Source organism: Wolffia australiana, chromosome 16 (genome assembly GCF_029677425.1).
Source record: "Wolffia australiana isolate 7733 chromosome 16, ASM2967742v1".
NCBI classification, from domain to species: Eukaryota; Viridiplantae; Streptophyta; class Magnoliopsida; order Alismatales; family Araceae; genus Wolffia; species Wolffia australiana.
This window is the reverse complement of record NC_135850.1, coordinates 11,736,238-11,752,757: the sequence shown is the minus strand read 5'-3', so window position 1 is coordinate 11,752,757 and position 16,520 is coordinate 11,736,238. Positions and strand designations below refer to the sequence as shown.

General features: G+C 40.7%; 3 protein-coding genes across 34 annotated transcripts; 1 reads left to right on the top strand and 2 right to left on the bottom strand.

Annotated features, from left to right (window-relative positions):
* Positions 1–1,640: 1,640 nt before the first annotated feature.
* On the bottom strand, positions 1,641–6,449 carry LOC144713452 (uncharacterized). 28 transcript variants are annotated; one of them, XM_078588022.1, is made up of 6 exons: positions 6,332–6,435; positions 3,369–5,986; positions 3,248–3,306; positions 2,852–2,910; positions 2,319–2,545; positions 1,641–1,859 (listed from the first exon to the last, which is right to left on the bottom strand). In XM_078588022.1, exon 2 carries the CDS (start codon positions 5,849–5,851, stop codon positions 4,241–4,243), a length of 1,611 nt encoding a protein of 536 aa, XP_078444148.1. In that variant the 5' UTR covers positions 5,852–5,986; positions 6,332–6,435; the 3' UTR covers positions 1,641–1,859; positions 2,319–2,545; positions 2,852–2,910; positions 3,248–3,306; positions 3,369–4,240. The 28 variants fall into 28 exon arrangements, with proteins under 28 accessions (XP_078444148.1, XP_078444162.1, XP_078444161.1 ...); XM_078588036.1 differs by lacking the exon at positions 3,248–3,306 and having other exon boundaries at positions 2,319–2,910; positions 3,644–3,702; positions 4,040–4,098; positions 4,161–5,986; XM_078588035.1 differs by having other exon boundaries at positions 2,319–2,910; positions 4,040–4,098; positions 4,161–5,986.
* Positions 6,450–7,308: 859 nt separating this feature from the next.
* ATPD (F-type H+-transporting ATPase subunit delta) lies at positions 7,309–8,192 on the top strand. Its single transcript, XM_078588068.1, has one exon. It carries the CDS (start codon positions 7,330–7,332, stop codon positions 8,059–8,061), a length of 732 nt encoding a protein of 243 aa, XP_078444194.1. The 5' UTR covers positions 7,309–7,329; the 3' UTR covers positions 8,062–8,192.
* Positions 8,193–11,135: 2,943 nt separating this feature from the next.
* On the bottom strand, positions 11,136–14,889 carry LOC144713754 (transcription termination factor MTERF8, chloroplastic-like). Of its 5 annotated transcripts, none has more exons than XR_013584139.1 (3): positions 13,896–14,889; positions 11,595–11,831; positions 11,136–11,359 (listed from the first exon to the last, which is right to left on the bottom strand). XR_013584139.1 is itself a non-coding variant. In XM_078588431.1 (3 exons), the coding sequence occupies exons 1-2, from the start codon at positions 14,882–14,884 to the stop codon at positions 12,836–12,838; spliced, it is 1,029 nt and encodes a 342-aa protein (XP_078444557.1). In that variant the 5' UTR covers positions 14,885–14,889; the 3' UTR covers positions 11,704–11,831; positions 12,799–12,835. The 5 variants fall into 5 exon arrangements, 4 of the variants coding, with proteins under 4 accessions (XP_078444556.1, XP_078444557.1, XP_078444559.1 ...); XM_078588431.1 differs by lacking the exon at positions 11,136–11,359 and adding an exon at positions 12,799–12,875 and having other exon boundaries at positions 11,704–11,831; XM_078588430.1 differs by lacking the exon at positions 11,136–11,359 and having other exon boundaries at positions 11,520–11,831.
* Between the last annotated feature and the right edge of the window lie 1,631 nt (positions 14,890–16,520).

Here is a 16,520-nt window from a genome sequence, read left to right as displayed (position 1 = left end):
TAGGTATATTTATCTATTTTAAATTACCCATAATTGTTGCTCTTTCATGTGTTTCAGCATGAGCTTCAAGACCTTCAATTTTAAAAAGGTTATAACCATGTGAGTTTACTCTACATCTTCATCATGTGATTACACACTCTTTATTACACTAGCCTCATGACCTGTAGATGTTAATTGTATTGAATTGATCATATGTGAGATTTATTAAGAATAAAATTATTACAAATATTTTAATAGTGATAGTCTAATCTCCATTTTTGTCTTTTATTGACATTTCTAACAGCAGATTCATAAAGAAATTAATTTATACTTTGGAATATTATTTTAGGGATATATTTGAAGGTTTGTATGTATTTAAATCTCCTGTAATAGTGTGGGGGGGATAGTCACCATCTGATCTCCATAATTTTCTCTACATATTTCAATAAGAAGGTTAGATCATGGATTTTAGGTATAACTTATTGAATTTTTAAGACTGTTCAAATAATAATATTTTTAGGAGGCGTTAGAATATATACCTCTCTAAATGAACTTAGAGTGAAGTTTTTATTATTCTCATTTATCCAGTCTCCTATTTTATCAAATCAGTCATATTTGATCTCATTTCAGTTACCCATATAACTTTTCTTGTTGATAACATCAAATAAGATCAACAAAATGGACTTTTACACCCCATTTTTGCCACTTTTTTATAGGTTTGCACATCCATTATTCACCATTATGGTTAAAATGATACAAGCTTAACTTGTTTTCTATCTTTTTTGTTTTTTATTGATCTCTGAGACTAACCCACTTCCTTAGAGTCAACTGAATTTTTCTCACATCTTCATGGAATTTTAATCAAAATACAAGACTTAGGTAAATTAAATGGTGGTTTCTACATGAAAATGAGAGAAAAATAAAAGCCCAAGCCACGAACTAGACCAAAGAAGGAACTTGAGAAAGAAGCCAACTTCGGAAGAAGACCACTGGAGCTCTTTTAAGAGCTGGATTAAATAAAGGCGATAATTGTAGAACTAAGCCAGAATTCAAATTTGGAAAGTCAATTTCAAAAGCTAGGTTATCAGGAACATGAATCCAGGCCAGAGATCAACCCAGCCCTATAAACACATGGAATTAAGTTCAAAGGCTAGGAGAGAATGTTACACGGTCAATGAAGATTCAGATCCATCAAATTAAAGAAAATAAAATTTCTTGTGATATCAGTCAACTATGCTACCAGTTACAAAGTAACTTAGCTCACAGGTGCAGCTTTAATACCGGGCTTGTCGCTATGTTGAAGAACGACTCTTCCCCGATATGGTAAACATTAAGCTTAAGCTATATCACCGACAAACTAGTTAAGATTCAATTCATTAGGGGCTACTTAGTTTCACTGTCATTGTCTGTCTACTAAACAAGCCTTAACCTTGCTAATGCTTTAATCTTACCCCCCATCATGCTGAATGTCTTCTTATGATCATGATGAGGTAGATGACTCCCAGCCACCAAACACTGGGCAAAGGTATTTCAACTAGTTTTAATTGATTTCTTGCTCTGCTCTAAATTAAACAAAAATAAAATAAATGTTACTTTCATGTATTTTAGAAATTAAAATGTGATTTCTCAATGCCCTTACACATTACTCGGATTCTTTACCAATAATGAAATGATCTATTATCAGAGAGAAAATAAGTAATTAAAATGAGCTAATAGGACAACTAATGATGTCTGCTCGTTATACTTAGCAATAAAAATGTGTGGTTCCAGCCTGAAATTAAGAATACCGCCCAAGTAACTGAAGGAGATTGTGTGAATTCGTCAAACTGACTTAGATGGCTTGAGCTTGGGGAGCTGAAACTGTCTAGTTCATCTGTCTACTGCGGTTGAAGAAAATCAAGAAAATTATCATTAAAAGAATAAAAAAGACGTGTATTTTCAAGAAATTAAAGACAAGAACAAAAAAGAAATGACTCGGCCGGCTTCTTTTGACAGTTACCCGGATCCAAATTATCAAGGCAGTAATGATTACGACGCCAATGATAAAGAACCAAGGGAAATGAGAAAGGAAGTGAGGATGGTACAGTTAAAGATGACGATCAAGAAGAAAATATCACAATGTTACTGAAGAGGATGAAAAGACAAGGACCAAGATCAAGATGAAGAAGATGATCAGATAAAAGACGATCAAGAAGAGAAGGACCAAGAAGAAGATGATAATAAAAATGATAAAGATGAATAAGATGATGATGTAGACAAGAATCATGATGATGACGATTATGAAAAAGACACATATCATGGTAATGATGAAAAGAGGGAATTACAGAAGAATAGCTCACTGGCAATGGACTGGGCTGAGGCCAAAGAGGATCTCATCATCGACTGCGCCGCAGAATCCCAGAGTCATCCTAGTGTGATGTTAGCCAGCACTCTCCATTCTTTGAGCTCTGAAGATAAGATTTCTTGACCAGCCGACGACGAGAATATATGATGTGATTCTCTGGACCCAACAACTCAGAAATGGTTTGGCTCCCGTCGTAGTGTCCATCCTCTCTCTCTTGACATTCTGTAAGGTAGTTGTAGAGAGATAGATAGAGAGAGGACAGAGAAAAAGAGTGAGAAAGAATGGAAATGTTAAGAGAGAGAGACACGGACATAATGATATCCTTTTGTTTCTTTCAGGAGTAAGAGATAAATAGAGTAGATAGATAGAAAGATAGATTAGATAGATAGATAGACAGATAGATCAGATAGACAGATAGATTAGATAGATAGATAGACAGATAGATCAGATAGACAGATAGATCAGATAGACAGATAGATTAGATAGACAGACAGATAGATACAGAGAGCGAATCGAAAAGAACCAAACCAGCTGAGGGAGAGCATTGTTGTGGGTGGTGGCATTGGAACTAATACTCCTCATCATCCCTGCAATTAATGTCTACTCTTCATTAAAAATGATCAGTAATCATATAAATCTCTTGTATTACCAGAGGAAGTGATTGGTTGACAGGGATTGGGAAGGTTTTTCACCAGCCCAAGAACAGGAAAGATTGTAAAGTGGAGCAGTTTAGGACATAATGATATCCTTTTGTTTCTTTCAGGAGTAAGAGATAAATAGATTAGATAGATAGAAAGATAGATTAGATAGATAGATAGACAGATAGATCAGATAGACAGATAGATTAGATAGATAGATAGACAGATAGATCAGATAGACAGATAGATTAGATAGATACAGAGAGCGAATCGAAAAGAACCAAACCAGCTGAGGGAGAGCATTGTTGTGGGTGGTGGCATTGGAACCAATACTCCTCATCATCCCTGCAATTAATGTCTACTCTTCATTAAAAATGATCAGTAATCATATAAATCTCTTGTATTACCAGAGGAAGTGATTGGTTGACAGGGATTGGGAAGGTTTTTCACCAGCCCAAGAACAGGAAAGATTGTAAAGTGGAGCAGTTTAGGACATAATGATATCCTTTTGTTTCTTTCAGGAGTAAGAGATAAATAGATTAGATAGATAGAAAGATAGATTAGATAGATAGATAGACAGATAGATCAGATAGACAGATAGATTAGATAGATAGATAGACAGATAGATCAGATAGACAGATAGATTAGATAGATACAGAGAGCGAATCGAAAAGAACCAAACCAGCTGAGGGAGAGCATTGTTGTGGGTGGTGGCATTGGAACTAATACTCCTCATCATCCCTGCAATTAATGTCTACTCTTCATTAAAAATGATCAGTAATCATATAAATCTCTTGTATTACCAGAGGAAGTGATTGGTTGACAGGGATTGGGAAGGTTTTTCACCAGCCCAAGAACAGGAAAGATTGTAAAGTGGAGCAGTTTAGGACATAATGATATCCTTTTGTTTCTTTCAGGAGTAAGAGATAAATAGATTAGATAGATAGAAAGATAGATTAGATAGATAGATAGACAGATAGATCAGATAGACAGATAGATTAGATAGATAGATAGACAGATAGATCAGATAGACAGATAGATTAGATAGATACAGAGAGCGAATCGAAAAGAACCAAACCAGCTGAGGGAGAGCATTGTTGTGGGTGGTGGCATTGGAACCAATACTCCTCATCATCCCTGCAATTAATGTCTACTCTTCATTAAAAATGATCAGTAATCATATAAATCTCTTGTATTACCAGAGGAAGTGATTGGTTGACAGGGATTGGGAAGGTTTTTCACCAGCCCAAGAACAGGAAAGATTGTAAAGTGGAGCAGTTTAGGCTTTCTTCTTGCTTGGCTCGCGCTTCTTGCTCTTCCTTGATTTCCTTCTACTCCTCTTCTCATCTGATGCCCCCTTCTTGCTCGTTTCCTTCAATAGCTGAGATTCAACATCCTTCTCCATCTGTTCTTGATCTTGTTCCACATCTCCAATTTTCTTCTCACATCCCTGCTCTTGATTTACGGCGGCAATCTCCTCATTACCGTTGTGTTCTTGGTTAAGCTTAGCAATCGGTGTTTCCATCTCTTCCTCTAGATCCATCGCTTCTCGACCTTCATTAGCAGGAACAATCTGCTGTGGCTCTTCTTGTTCTTGACCAAGCAATGGCGTCTTGTATCCCCTCCCTTCTCGACATTCATCATCCAGTGCGATCTGCTTTGTCTCGTCTTGTTCTTGTTCAAGTTGGGTTGTATCTTGATCATTCTCTTCTTTGCCTTCATCATCTGGTGCAATCTGCTTTTTTTCATCATGTTCTTGATCAAGCTGGGCTGAATCTTGATCAGTCTCTTCTGTACCTTCATCATCTAGTGCAATCTGCTTTGTCACATCATGTTCTTGATCAAGTAGGGCAGACTCTTGATCAGTCTCTTCTGTACCTTCATCACCTGGTGCAATCTGCTTTGTCACATCATGTTCTTGATCAAGTTGGGCTGAATCTTGATCAGTCTCTTCTGTACCTTCATCATCTAGTGCAATCTGCCTTGTCACATCATGTTCTTGATCAAGTAGGGCAACCTCTTGATCAGTCTCTTCTGTTCCTTCATCATCTTGTGCAATCTGCTTTGTCACATCATGTTTTTTATCAAGAAGGGCAACCTCTTGATCAGTCTCTTCTCTATCTTCATCACCCGGTGCAATCTGCTTCGTCACATCATGTTCTTGATCAAGTAGGGCAGACTCTTGATCTGTCTCCTCTCTGCTTTCATTAACATGTCCAATCTGCTTTATCTCGTCTTGTTCTTGATGAGAAAGAACAGAATCTTGATCCATCTCTTCTCGGCTTCCACTAGCAGGTAAAATCTGCTTTACCTCGTCTTGTTCTTCAACAATTAGTGAAACATCTTTATCCATCTCTTCTTGATCTTGATTAAAAAGTAATATCGTATCCTGATCCTCTGCTTGACCCACACCTGCAGGTGGTATTTGAATTTTTTTTTCCTTTTCTAAAACAAGTTGGGTGGCCTCTTCATAAACTGGCACAATCTTCTTTGGTTCATCTTGTTCTTGCTCAAGTTGGGCAACCTTCTCCTGATCCTCTTCTCGATCTTCATTCCCAGGTGCAATCTGCTTCGGTTCATCCTCTTCTTGATCCATGCATTCCTGTTCTTGACTAGTAGAAACAATCTGGTTCGGTTCTTCTTTAGATTCATCTAGTTCAGCTGCCTGGATCTCGGATGGCTGCAGACTATGATTTCCAGGACTGATCTCCTCTCGGAGTTCATCTGATGAAATTTCTTCCCACTCTTCGTCCTCCGGTTTCTTGAAATAATCATCGATCAGCTGAATGCCAGGCTGATGAACCTCACCTAGCTTTACGACGGAGAAATCGTCTTCTACATCATCCAGTGAGTGGTTGAAGGGTGTTTGATCTTCGGCGAAATGCCCCATTCTTCCTGTATCAGAGGAAGCTCGGAGATTAACATGCAACTACGGATCATCGATCAAGTCAACGCGGAGTCAAATCGAATTGGACATTGCCGTTGATACCAGGAATAATCGAAGATCCTTCGAATTTACGGAGATCTGAAAATTTAAAAAATGAGAATCGATCAAGTCAACGCGAAGTCAAATTGAATTGGACATTGCCGAGTTCCAAAAATCAACCCTACAAAAGACCGTTCATACCAGAACAACCGAAGATCCTTCAAATTAACGGAAATCAGAGTTTTTCAAAAAATGAGAACGAATGCCAGACAGCGGAGACCAAATTTGAAAACGCATTGAAACAATAATGGCCACAGAATGACGGCATTGCGCGCGATCTCCGATAATCCAATCGAGAAGAAGAATCAAGAACCAATAACGCAAATCAAAATGCAAATCCAGAAATAGAACATCAAAAGTGCAGATCAAAAACCAGAATCTCACCTCGTTCCTCCGAAAATTCCGCCGGCGCAACGAAGATCAATTCAAACCCGATCCTCCCCTCCTCTCTCTAGAACTTTCAACAAAGAGAGAAAGACAGAACGAGGACAGAGAGAGAGATAATGGGCCAGGCCCATATCCCAATTTAAACAAAGCCCACCTCACATTATCGGACTCCCTGTGGCCAAGAAACAGCCCGGGACCCACAGTCCCGATAAGAAGAATCCGAAACGCCCTATCTAGACGAGCCGCTGACATTCCCCCACGTGTCGCCATCCCGTTGGCCACCCGGAGCCACAAACTTACAGATAATCCATCTCATGTAAACCGTCCGATGGCTACACCTCTCCGAATGAGCGGCTAACATTCCTCCACGTGTCGCCATCCGTTACCGATAATACATCTCATGTAAACCGTCCGATGGCTACACCTCTCCGAATGAGCGGCTAACATTCCTCCACGTGTCGTCATCCCGTTACTGATAATCCGTCTCACGTAAACCGTCCGATGGCTACTCCTCACCGGACGGGCGGCTGACATTCCCCCACGTGTCGCCATCCCGTTACAGACGATCTGTTTCATGTAAACCGTCCGATGGCTATCCTTTCCCGACGAGCGGCTGAGATTCCTCCACGTGTTGCCATCCCGTTACAGATAATCCATCTCATGTCAACCGTCCGATGGCTACACCTCTCCGGAGGAGCGGCTGACATTCCTCCACGTGTCGCCATCCGATGGCCAGCCAGATCCACAAATGTTACAGATAATCCGTCTCATGCAAACCGTCCGATGGCTACTCCTCTCCAGATGAGCGGCTGAGATTTCTCCACGTGTGGCCATCCCGATAGCCAGCCAAATCCACAAACGTTTCAGATAATCCGTCTTATCTGGACCGTCCGATGACTACCTCCAGTGAATCTCAGCCGTCCATTTTCTGGCTTGGTCTTCCCTTCCTTCCTATCTTCTTCTACCTCGAGACTGTGGAGAGAAGGAGAGGAGCGATGGCGGCGGCTCTGCAGCAGTCGGTGGTGGCTCTGCGGGCGGCGGCGGCGGCGGCGCCGCCGGCGCGGCGGGTCGCCGCGCGCGCGGTGGCGCTGCGATCGTCGAATTCGATCGCGGTTCTGAGAATTTCAACGGGGGGGCGGCGGCGACGCGGCGGCGCGACGATGATCGACACGGCGGCGGGGAGCTACGCGGCGGCGCTGAGCGACGTGGCGAACGGCAATTCGACGCTGGCGGCGACGAACGCCGACATGGAGAAGGTCGCGACGATCTTCTCCGACAAGGCGGTGTTCGATTACTTCGCGAATCCGACGGTCGCGATCGAGAAGAAGCTGGAACTGGTGGCCGACATCGCCAAGACCTCGTCTTTGCAGCCGCATACCGCGAATTTTCTAAGTATTTTGGTGGAGATGAAGAGGACGGACATGGTGAAGGAGATCGCCAAGGAATTCGAAAAGTGTTATAATCGGATTACGGGAACGGAGGTGGCGCTGGTTACATCGGTTGTTCCGCTGGAATCGCAGCATTTGGCGCAGATCGCCAAATCAATCCAGCGATTGACCAAGGCGAAGAACGTGAGGATCAAGACCACGCTGGATCCGTCGCTGGTGGCGGGATTCACGATCAGGTACGGGGCTTCTGGATCAAAGTTCATCGATATGAGCGTGAAGAAGCAGTTGGCGGAGATCGCCAAGCAGCTCGATTTCTCCGACATCGTGCTCTCCTCGTAGACGGGTGCGTTTTTTTTTTATCTTCCTTCCTTGTATGCTTGATTATCACTTCTCTCGTTGTTCATCTTCTGTTCTGTGTTCTCATCGAGAATTGGACTATATTGCCATAGCCAGATCTCTTTCTATGCTTCCATGTTATCCGCTCGTTTTATGTTCTTGATTTCCAATTGATTATCACAGATCAAAATCTAATTGGCATCCGTTGTATTTCATCAGCGGCAGCATCTTCATCATCATGGCGAGTGATCGTTCCATGTTCCTAATATCTAATTGATTATCAAAGATCAAAATGTAATTGTCATCCATACTATTTCATCAGCATCAACATCATCGCGAATGATAGTTTTATGTTCTTAATATCAAATTGATAATCAAAGATTAAAATCTAATTGACATCCCTAGTATTTCGTCGGCATCATCATCATCGCGAGTGATAATTCTATGTTCTTATTATCGAATTGATTATCAAAGAATAAAATCTAATTGGCATCCGTTGTATTTCATCAGCGGCAGCATCTTCATCATCATGGCGAGTGATCGTTCCATGTTCTTAATATCTAATTGATTATCAAAGATCAAAATGTAATTGTCATCCATACTATTTCATCAGCATCAGCATCATCGCGAGTGATAGTTTTATGTTCTTATTATCAGATTGATAATCAAAGATTAAAATCTAATTGACATCCCTAGTATTTCGTCGGCATCATCATCATCGCGAGTGATAATTCTATGTTCTTATTATCGAATTGATTATCAAAGAATAAAATCTAATTGGCATCCGTTGTATTTCATCAGCGGCAGCATCTTCATCATCATGGCGAGTGATCGTTCCATGTTCTTAATATCTAATTGATTATCAAAGATCAAAATGTAATTGTCATCCATACTATTTCATCAGCATCAGCATCATCGCGAGTGATAGTTTTATGTTCTTATTATCAGATTGATAATCAAAGATTAAAATCTAATTGACATCCCTAGTATTTCGTCGGCATCATCATCATCGCGAGTGATAATTCTATGTTCTTATTATCGAATTGATTATCAAAGAATAAAATCTAATTGGCATCCGTTGTATTTCATCAGCGGCAGCATCTTCATCATCATGGCGAGTGATCGTTCCATGTTCTTAATATCTAATTGATTATCAAAGATCAAAATGTAATTGTCATCCATACTATTTCATCAGCATCAGCATCATCGCGAGTGATAGTTTTATGTTCTTATTATCAGATTGATAATCAAAGATTAAAATCTAATTGACATCCCTAGTATTTCATCGGCATCATCATCATCGCGAGTGATAATTCTATGTTCTTATTATCGAATTGATTATCAAAGATTAAAATCTAATTGACATCCCTAGTATTTCATCGGCATCATCATCATCGTCGTTGTTGTCATCATCATCATCTCAAGTTATGGTTTTTCTATTTTCTTAATATCAAAATTGATTATCACAGATCAAAATCTAATTGACATTCGTAGTATTTCATCATCATCATCAGAGCGAGTGATCGTTGTATGTTCTTAATATCATATTGATTATCGAAGATCAAAATCTAATTGTCATCCATAATATTCCATCAACATCATCATCATCGCCATCATCATTAATATCATCATCATCATCATCGTGACTGATCGCTCTATGTTCTTAATATCAAATTTATAGTCACAAATCAAAATTATATTGGCATCCCTAGTATTTCATCAACATCATCATCATCATCATGAGTGTTCATTGTATCTTCTTAATATCAAATTGATTACAACGGATCAAAATCTAAATGACATCCTTAGTATTTCATCAGCATCATCATCATCATGAGTGGTCGTTGTATGTTCTTCATATCAAATTGATTACAACAGATCAAAATCTAATTGACATCCCTAGTATTTCATCAGCATCATCATAATCATCATCTTCACCATCAGGGCAAGTGATCGTTCTATGTTCTTAATATCAAATTGATTACCAGAGATCAAAATCTAATTGACATCCCGAGTATTTTATCAGCATATCATCATTATCAATATTGTCATCATCATCGTGAGTGATTGTCCTATGTTCTCAATATCAAATTGATAATCATAGTTCAGGATATAATTGACATTCCTAATATTTGTCTTCATCATCAGCATCAGCATCATCGTGTGTGATCGTTCTTTGCTCTTAATATCAAATCGATTAACACAGATCAAAATCCAATTAACGTCTCCGGTATTTCATTGGCATCATCTTTCTTCAAAAAAAAAAATTCATTGACATCATCATCATCATTTATAGTACATGAACAGTTTTCTAACGATGATTAATGAAACATTAAGTTCGAATACTCTTTACATCTCGATCAAGATCAATTAATTTGACGTACATGAACAGTTTTCTAACAATGAATGTAACTTAACTTTATACTTTTATATGCGCACAAATTTGTATTTGTGCGCTAAATTTACAAATTTTGGTTTTGTCAATTTCAAACTTGGTAGGAATTCCTTAAACACCATTTTTAAAAATACAATTCCACTTTGGAAAATGTTGAGTCAATTGCAAAATATTCTTAGAATCTCAAAGATAACTAAAGAGACAATTTAATCTCTAGTAATAGCCTCCATTAACGTATTGACAACGATAAGGGAGTCATTTTTAAAAACATACTAACCCGTCTTCCGTTAACAAAATGAACTATTCTAAATTGATGATATGGTGTCCTCTTTTAATTCCATCCCACACAGTTAGGATGCAAAAGAAATAATATATACGATAGAACTTTACAAAATGATGATGCCATCTTACCAACTTAATAGAAATAACAGGGGGTGATGAATTAAGTGCTCATTAAAATAGCTTAACATAAAGAAACCCATCATTTCTTCTAAAACATGAAAGATGCCATTCTATGAGTCCATCTCTTAGTCTCATGCCCACAAATTTCTCCAACTAGGTCAAACCCATTATCCTCAATTCATTATAATTTGCCCTTATCATAAAAGAATTAGAAGTGGTTCCAATAAAAAAAAATATTCGTAATAAATAAGCATGTGATATAATACGTAAGCAGGTTCATGTAAGGAAGAATGCCCAACAGCGGCCCAACCCAGAAGCACAGGCCCAGCCCACACCGACATCTACTTAAGCTCCACTTCTATGGATGTTAGGGCAGGAAATCACAAATTTCAATAACATCTAAATATTTTCAATAAATTTAGATGTTATTGAAAATATTTCTTGGTTGAAATCACGAGTACAAGCAAGGCATCGAGCACGTCCCCAACCCAGGAACATATCAGCCTGCTCATATCAAAGTTTAAGGATAATTCAATCAGTTGAATGATACTTTGCATGAAAGAACTTAAGAGTGAAAAATTACTTTGTACCATAAGGAGTTTGGACAACTAAATTTGAAATGGCATCTTCAACTATTATCTGATTTATTTTTTTTGAAAGAAAATAGGGAAGACCACCCGAAACCGTTGGTCTACATGATACCATTAAAAATGAAAGTTATGTACAGTCAATACACCACCTCGTTACGGTGCAGCCATAGCGCCCATAATATCACTAGCAGCGTCCCCCATTCTAGCCTGCCCCTGGGTCCAAAACTATAGTCTGATTAATATTAATCTGAATTATGCAGGCTAACACACCCACAAATATACTCGTTCGGGATGGGGCGGTAAGACAGTTCAACACGGTTCTTGACTTGTCCTGCATCCCAATTTTTTTGGGTCTTCCAAAACCGTTCCTCTTATCCCGATTACGTCTGACATCAGAGCCAAAAATTTAAAGTTATGAATCATAAAATGGAATTTTAGAACAGTAATCTTTGTCCGCAACAAAAAAACCATCCCGTCCTTCGTCCAGCAGACAGATTTCTATCTCGGTACTGGACAGTTTTCACGTCCCAGGGCGGAAAAACCAAATTTCATCTTAAAGGTCTTCAACAGTGTGTGTACTGTAGGAGATTATGGTTAAATAAAACTAATGTCATTTTAAAATGAGACTATTATATTTACTGATAACATAAAATGCACGTTTGTTTAATGACAGCATCAGTTCTTTTTCCAGTGGGAAACTCCGGGAAATACTCATTAACAACTTTAATTCATTATAATCTACCCCTATCATTCAATCATTTGAATGAAAGAAATCAAAAGTAAATAAATGAATTTTACTGTTCTAGAAGCCTTGTTTTATAACATCTTTCTCTCCGAGCCTTGTTTTTACAAGTTATCACCAAGACTTTGGACTGCTGAATTTTAAATGACATCTTCAACTATTGTCCAATGAACATTAATCCAAAGTATGCGGGCTTACACACCCCCAAGTAATCTCAACTCATGTTATGAGTATCCTGACGAAGACCAAACAAGCAAAACCAACACCTATAATTTACAACAATCTACCCTCATCATTAAATCATTTGAATGAAAGAACTCAAAAGTAACAAGTTAGTTTTAGTCTTCTCCAATCCTTGTTTTGTATCATCTTTCTTCTCCGAGCCATGTTATGAGTATTCTGATCAAGACCAAGCAGGCAAAACCAACACCTATAATTCACTACAATCTATCATTATAATTAAATCATTTGAATAAAAGAATTCAAAAGCAACAAATGAGTTTTACACAAAAAAAACAGGTCACCACCAAGACTTTTGACAGCTGAAATGTAAATTATATCTTGCACTATTATCTGATTAGCACTAAACTGAATTATGCACGCTTACACACCTCCAAAATATTATCAAGGTGAAACACCAAAACTCAGTCAGGTTGTGAATATTCTGACGAAGACCCATTCCAGAGATCTACCAAAAGCAACACCTATCAATCATTATAACCAAACCTTATCATTCAATCATTTGGATGAAAGAACTCAAAAGTAACAAACGAGTTTTAGTCTTCACCAAGCCTTATTTTCTATCATCCTTCTTCTCCAAGCCTTGTTTTGTTTTTCCAAAACAAAAAAAATTAGTTACCACCAAGACTTTTAACAGCTGAATTGTAAACTGCATCTTCAATTATTATCTGATTAACATTAACCTAAATTATGCACGCTTACACACCCCAAAGTAATCTCAAGGTGAAACACCAAAACTCAGTCATATTTTGACTATTCTGACGAAGACCAAATCCAGAGATCTACCAAAACCAACACCTACAATTCATTATAGTCTACCCTTATCATTAAATCATTTGAATGAAAGAACTCAAGAGTAACAAAAGAGTTTTAGATCTTTCTTCTACAAGCCTTGTTTTGTTTTTTTCAAAAAAAAAAAGAAAAAACTAGTTACCTCCAAGACTTGACAGCCGAATTCTAAATTGCATCTTCAACTATTATCTGATTAACATTAAGCTGAATTGTGCAGTCTTACACACCCCCAAAGTAATCTCAAGGTGAAACACCCAAACTCAATCATGTAAAGACTATTCTGACGAATACCCATTCCAGAGATCTACCAAAAACTAAATCACAGCCAAAACCAAAATTTGAATTTTTCCAAGAACCAGGAAAAGATCAACTACTCTTATCTTCTTTCTTGATTCCCTGTTCAACAGCCGTAAAGTAAACAGCAAAGAGCTCAGGAATCCGCTCCGAGTACGAGAAAACATACCTCTCCAAGAACTTCTCCACCGGAAGAACAACAACACAAAGCCAAAACAGAGATCTACCAAAACTAAATCATAGCCAAAAAAATTTTTTTGAATGTTTCCAAGAACCAGGAAAATATCAACTACTCTTATCTTCTTTCTTGATTCCCTGTTCAACAGCCGCAGAGTAAGCAGCAAAGAGCTCCGGAATCCTCTCCGAGTACGAGAAAACATACCTCTCCAAGAACTTCTCCTCCGGAAGAACAACAATTCCCAGAAAATCATGCTCCCCGGCAGAAATCCCCTCCGATTTGAGAATCTTCAGAACAATCTGGCGAGGAACAAGCCGCCTACCCAAGCTATACGACAGAAGAACAGGCCGGAGAGCCACATACCCGGGCGCAACACCCACTTGATTGATCAGAAATTCCATGGCCAGCTTGATCTTCTTCTCGGAGACTCTCAGAATGAGGGGGCTCCTCTGGAACGCGCCGAGGAACTCCTCCTCGGACCAGCCGAAGCTTAGGAACAGTCGGAGCTTCTCCTCGAGCTTGGATTTGCTGAGATTGGCCATGGCGTAGAGCGCCTGCTCGAACATCCCCGTGCTGGCCGACACGCCATGGCTCTCCACCTGAGCCACAAGGGCTCGGATCGTCTCGAGCCGGCAAGCCACCAGGCGCGGTCGCCGAGCCAAGATCCGACCGATGCGGTGGTCCGACAGCCCGGTGTTCCTCAAGAAGCAGACGTTGGGCTTGATCTTCCGATCGAGGCTGGCGTTCACGACATGGCTCTCGGAGAGGACCTTCAATGCCTTCTCGTTGCTCCCGGTTAGGGTTCGCCAGAATCGGAGCTTGGTCTGGAGATCGGCGACGCGGACCGAGCTAGGGTTTGCGGAGATGAAGCGGGAGATCTCCGCCGCGGAGAAGCCCTCGGATTGGAGCAGCCGGATGCGAGGTTCTAGGGTTAGGGTTAGGTCTTTGCGGAGGAGCGCGGGGAAGAGGACGATCGATCTGCGGATCTGATCTGAAGTGAAGCCCTGCGTTCGGAGGAAGACGACGGCTTGCTCTGCTCTGCTGAGATCTTCCTGCGCGGGGAGCGAGGAGGAGACCTTCGCCGCCTCGGCTATGGCGAATCCGCATGATCTGATCAGGAATTCGATCAACGATGATGAAGATGATGATGAAGTGGAGAACAGGAAGCGTCCGAAGAGCTTCTTCGTTAGCATTTGATTCGCTCGCTTGTAAGTTTGTCACTCTCTGAGGTTTATGCTCAATAGTGCAGGGACGCGGACGGGACGATTTTTTGTCCAGGGACGGAAAATTCGTCTCGTCTAATGATACTGACGAATTTCGGGACGAAACTTCGTCCCGGGGACCACTGGACGGGATGTTTTCGTCCAACGGGACGAAAAACCCGTCCGTCCGGAAGTCTCGGACGTTGGAGAGACGAATCTGGACGGAAAACTGACGGATGCACATCCGACGGTTGAGATGCAGCCACGTGGCCTCGCAATGACAATTTGCATCGAAGTCCCTGTATTTTACTTGCATGCAAACGGACCCCGCTCAGAAATAATTGCACATATAGCCCTTTGTATTCTCTCTCCTCAGTAATTTCCTAAAAACTTAGAAAAATCTATATTAATATTTTAAAAATATAAAATGGGTTTTTTTCGTCCGGGACAAGAACGGGACATAAGTTCGTCCTAAGAGGACTGGACGGGACGGTTTTCTATCCGTCAGACAAAAAATTGTCCCGTCCTTTGTCTCTGCACTGAATCTGGACGTCAGGCGGGACAAAATTTGTCCCGTCCATCGTCCATGACCGGGATGATACTCACTCTAATCATTAGAGTGAGGAATCGTCTTTGGCCCTCTCGTCATCGTCACCGCTCCGTCATCAGTCCCATCGCCGCTCCATGCCCCCTCTCCCTCGCTCGTTCACTCTCCAGCATCGTTGTTTCCCGTTACCGTCGTCATCTAGGATGTATGTGGGTGGTATAGTGGATAGGCGTGGATGCTGGTGGTATAGTGCATGGACGTGGACGGTTATTTTGTCCGAATACTAAAAAATCATCCTCTCCTGGAGTTTGAACGAATGACTTGACATTGGATCGTCTTGACCCTTTCATTATCATCACCGCTCCATCACCACTCCGTACCCCCTCTCCCTCGCTCGTTCACTCTTTGGCGTCGTCGTTTCCCATCACTGTCATCCAATAGGATGGATGTCGGATACTGGCAGTATAGTGCATGGATGTGGACAGGACGGTTATTTCGTCCGAATATGGAAAAGTCGTCCCCTTCTGGAGTTTGAACGAATGACTGGACGTAGGATCGTCTTGACCCTTTCATCATCGTCACCGCTCCGTCATCAGACCCATCCCACTCCGTACCCCCTCGCCCTCGCTCGTTCACTCTCCGGCGTTGTTGTTTTCAGTCGCCGTCATCATCTAGGATGTATGTGGACGGTATAGTGCATTGACGTGGATGCTGGCGGTATAGTGGATGGACGTGGACGGTTATTTCGTCTGAAGACGAAAAAATCATCCTCTCCTGGAGTTTGAACGAATGATTGGACATAGGATCGTCTTGACCCTTTCATCATCGTCACCGCTCCGTCATCAGACCCATCCCACTCCGTACCCCCTCGCCCTCGCTCGTTCACTCTCCGACGTTGTTGTTTTCAGTCGCCGTCATCATCTAGGATGTATGTGGACGGTATAGTGCATGGACGTGGATGCTGGCGGTATAGTTGATGGATGTGGACGGTTATTTCGTCCGAAGATGAAAAAATCATCCACTCCTGGAGTTTGAACGAATGACTGGACGTAGGATCGTCTTGACCCTTTCGTCATCATC

Bases quoted from the DNA above. Each gene is read 5' to 3' on its own strand.
- LOC144713452 (XM_078588007.1), bottom strand. From the start codon at position 5,851: ATGGGGCATTTCGCCGAAGATCAAACACCCTTCAACCACTCACTGGAT.
- ATPD (XM_078588068.1), top strand. From the start codon at position 7,330: ATGGCGGCGGCTCTGCAGCAGTCGGTGGTGGCTCTGCGGGCGGCGGCG.
- LOC144713754 (XM_078588430.1), bottom strand. From the start codon at position 14,884: ATGCTAACGAAGAAGCTCTTCGGACGCTTCCTGTTCTCCACTTCATCA. The intron at 11,832-13,895 runs GTATGTTTTCTC...CTCTGATGTCAG, and splicing joins GAGGAGAAGTTCTTGGAGAG to ACGTAATCGGGATAAGAGGA.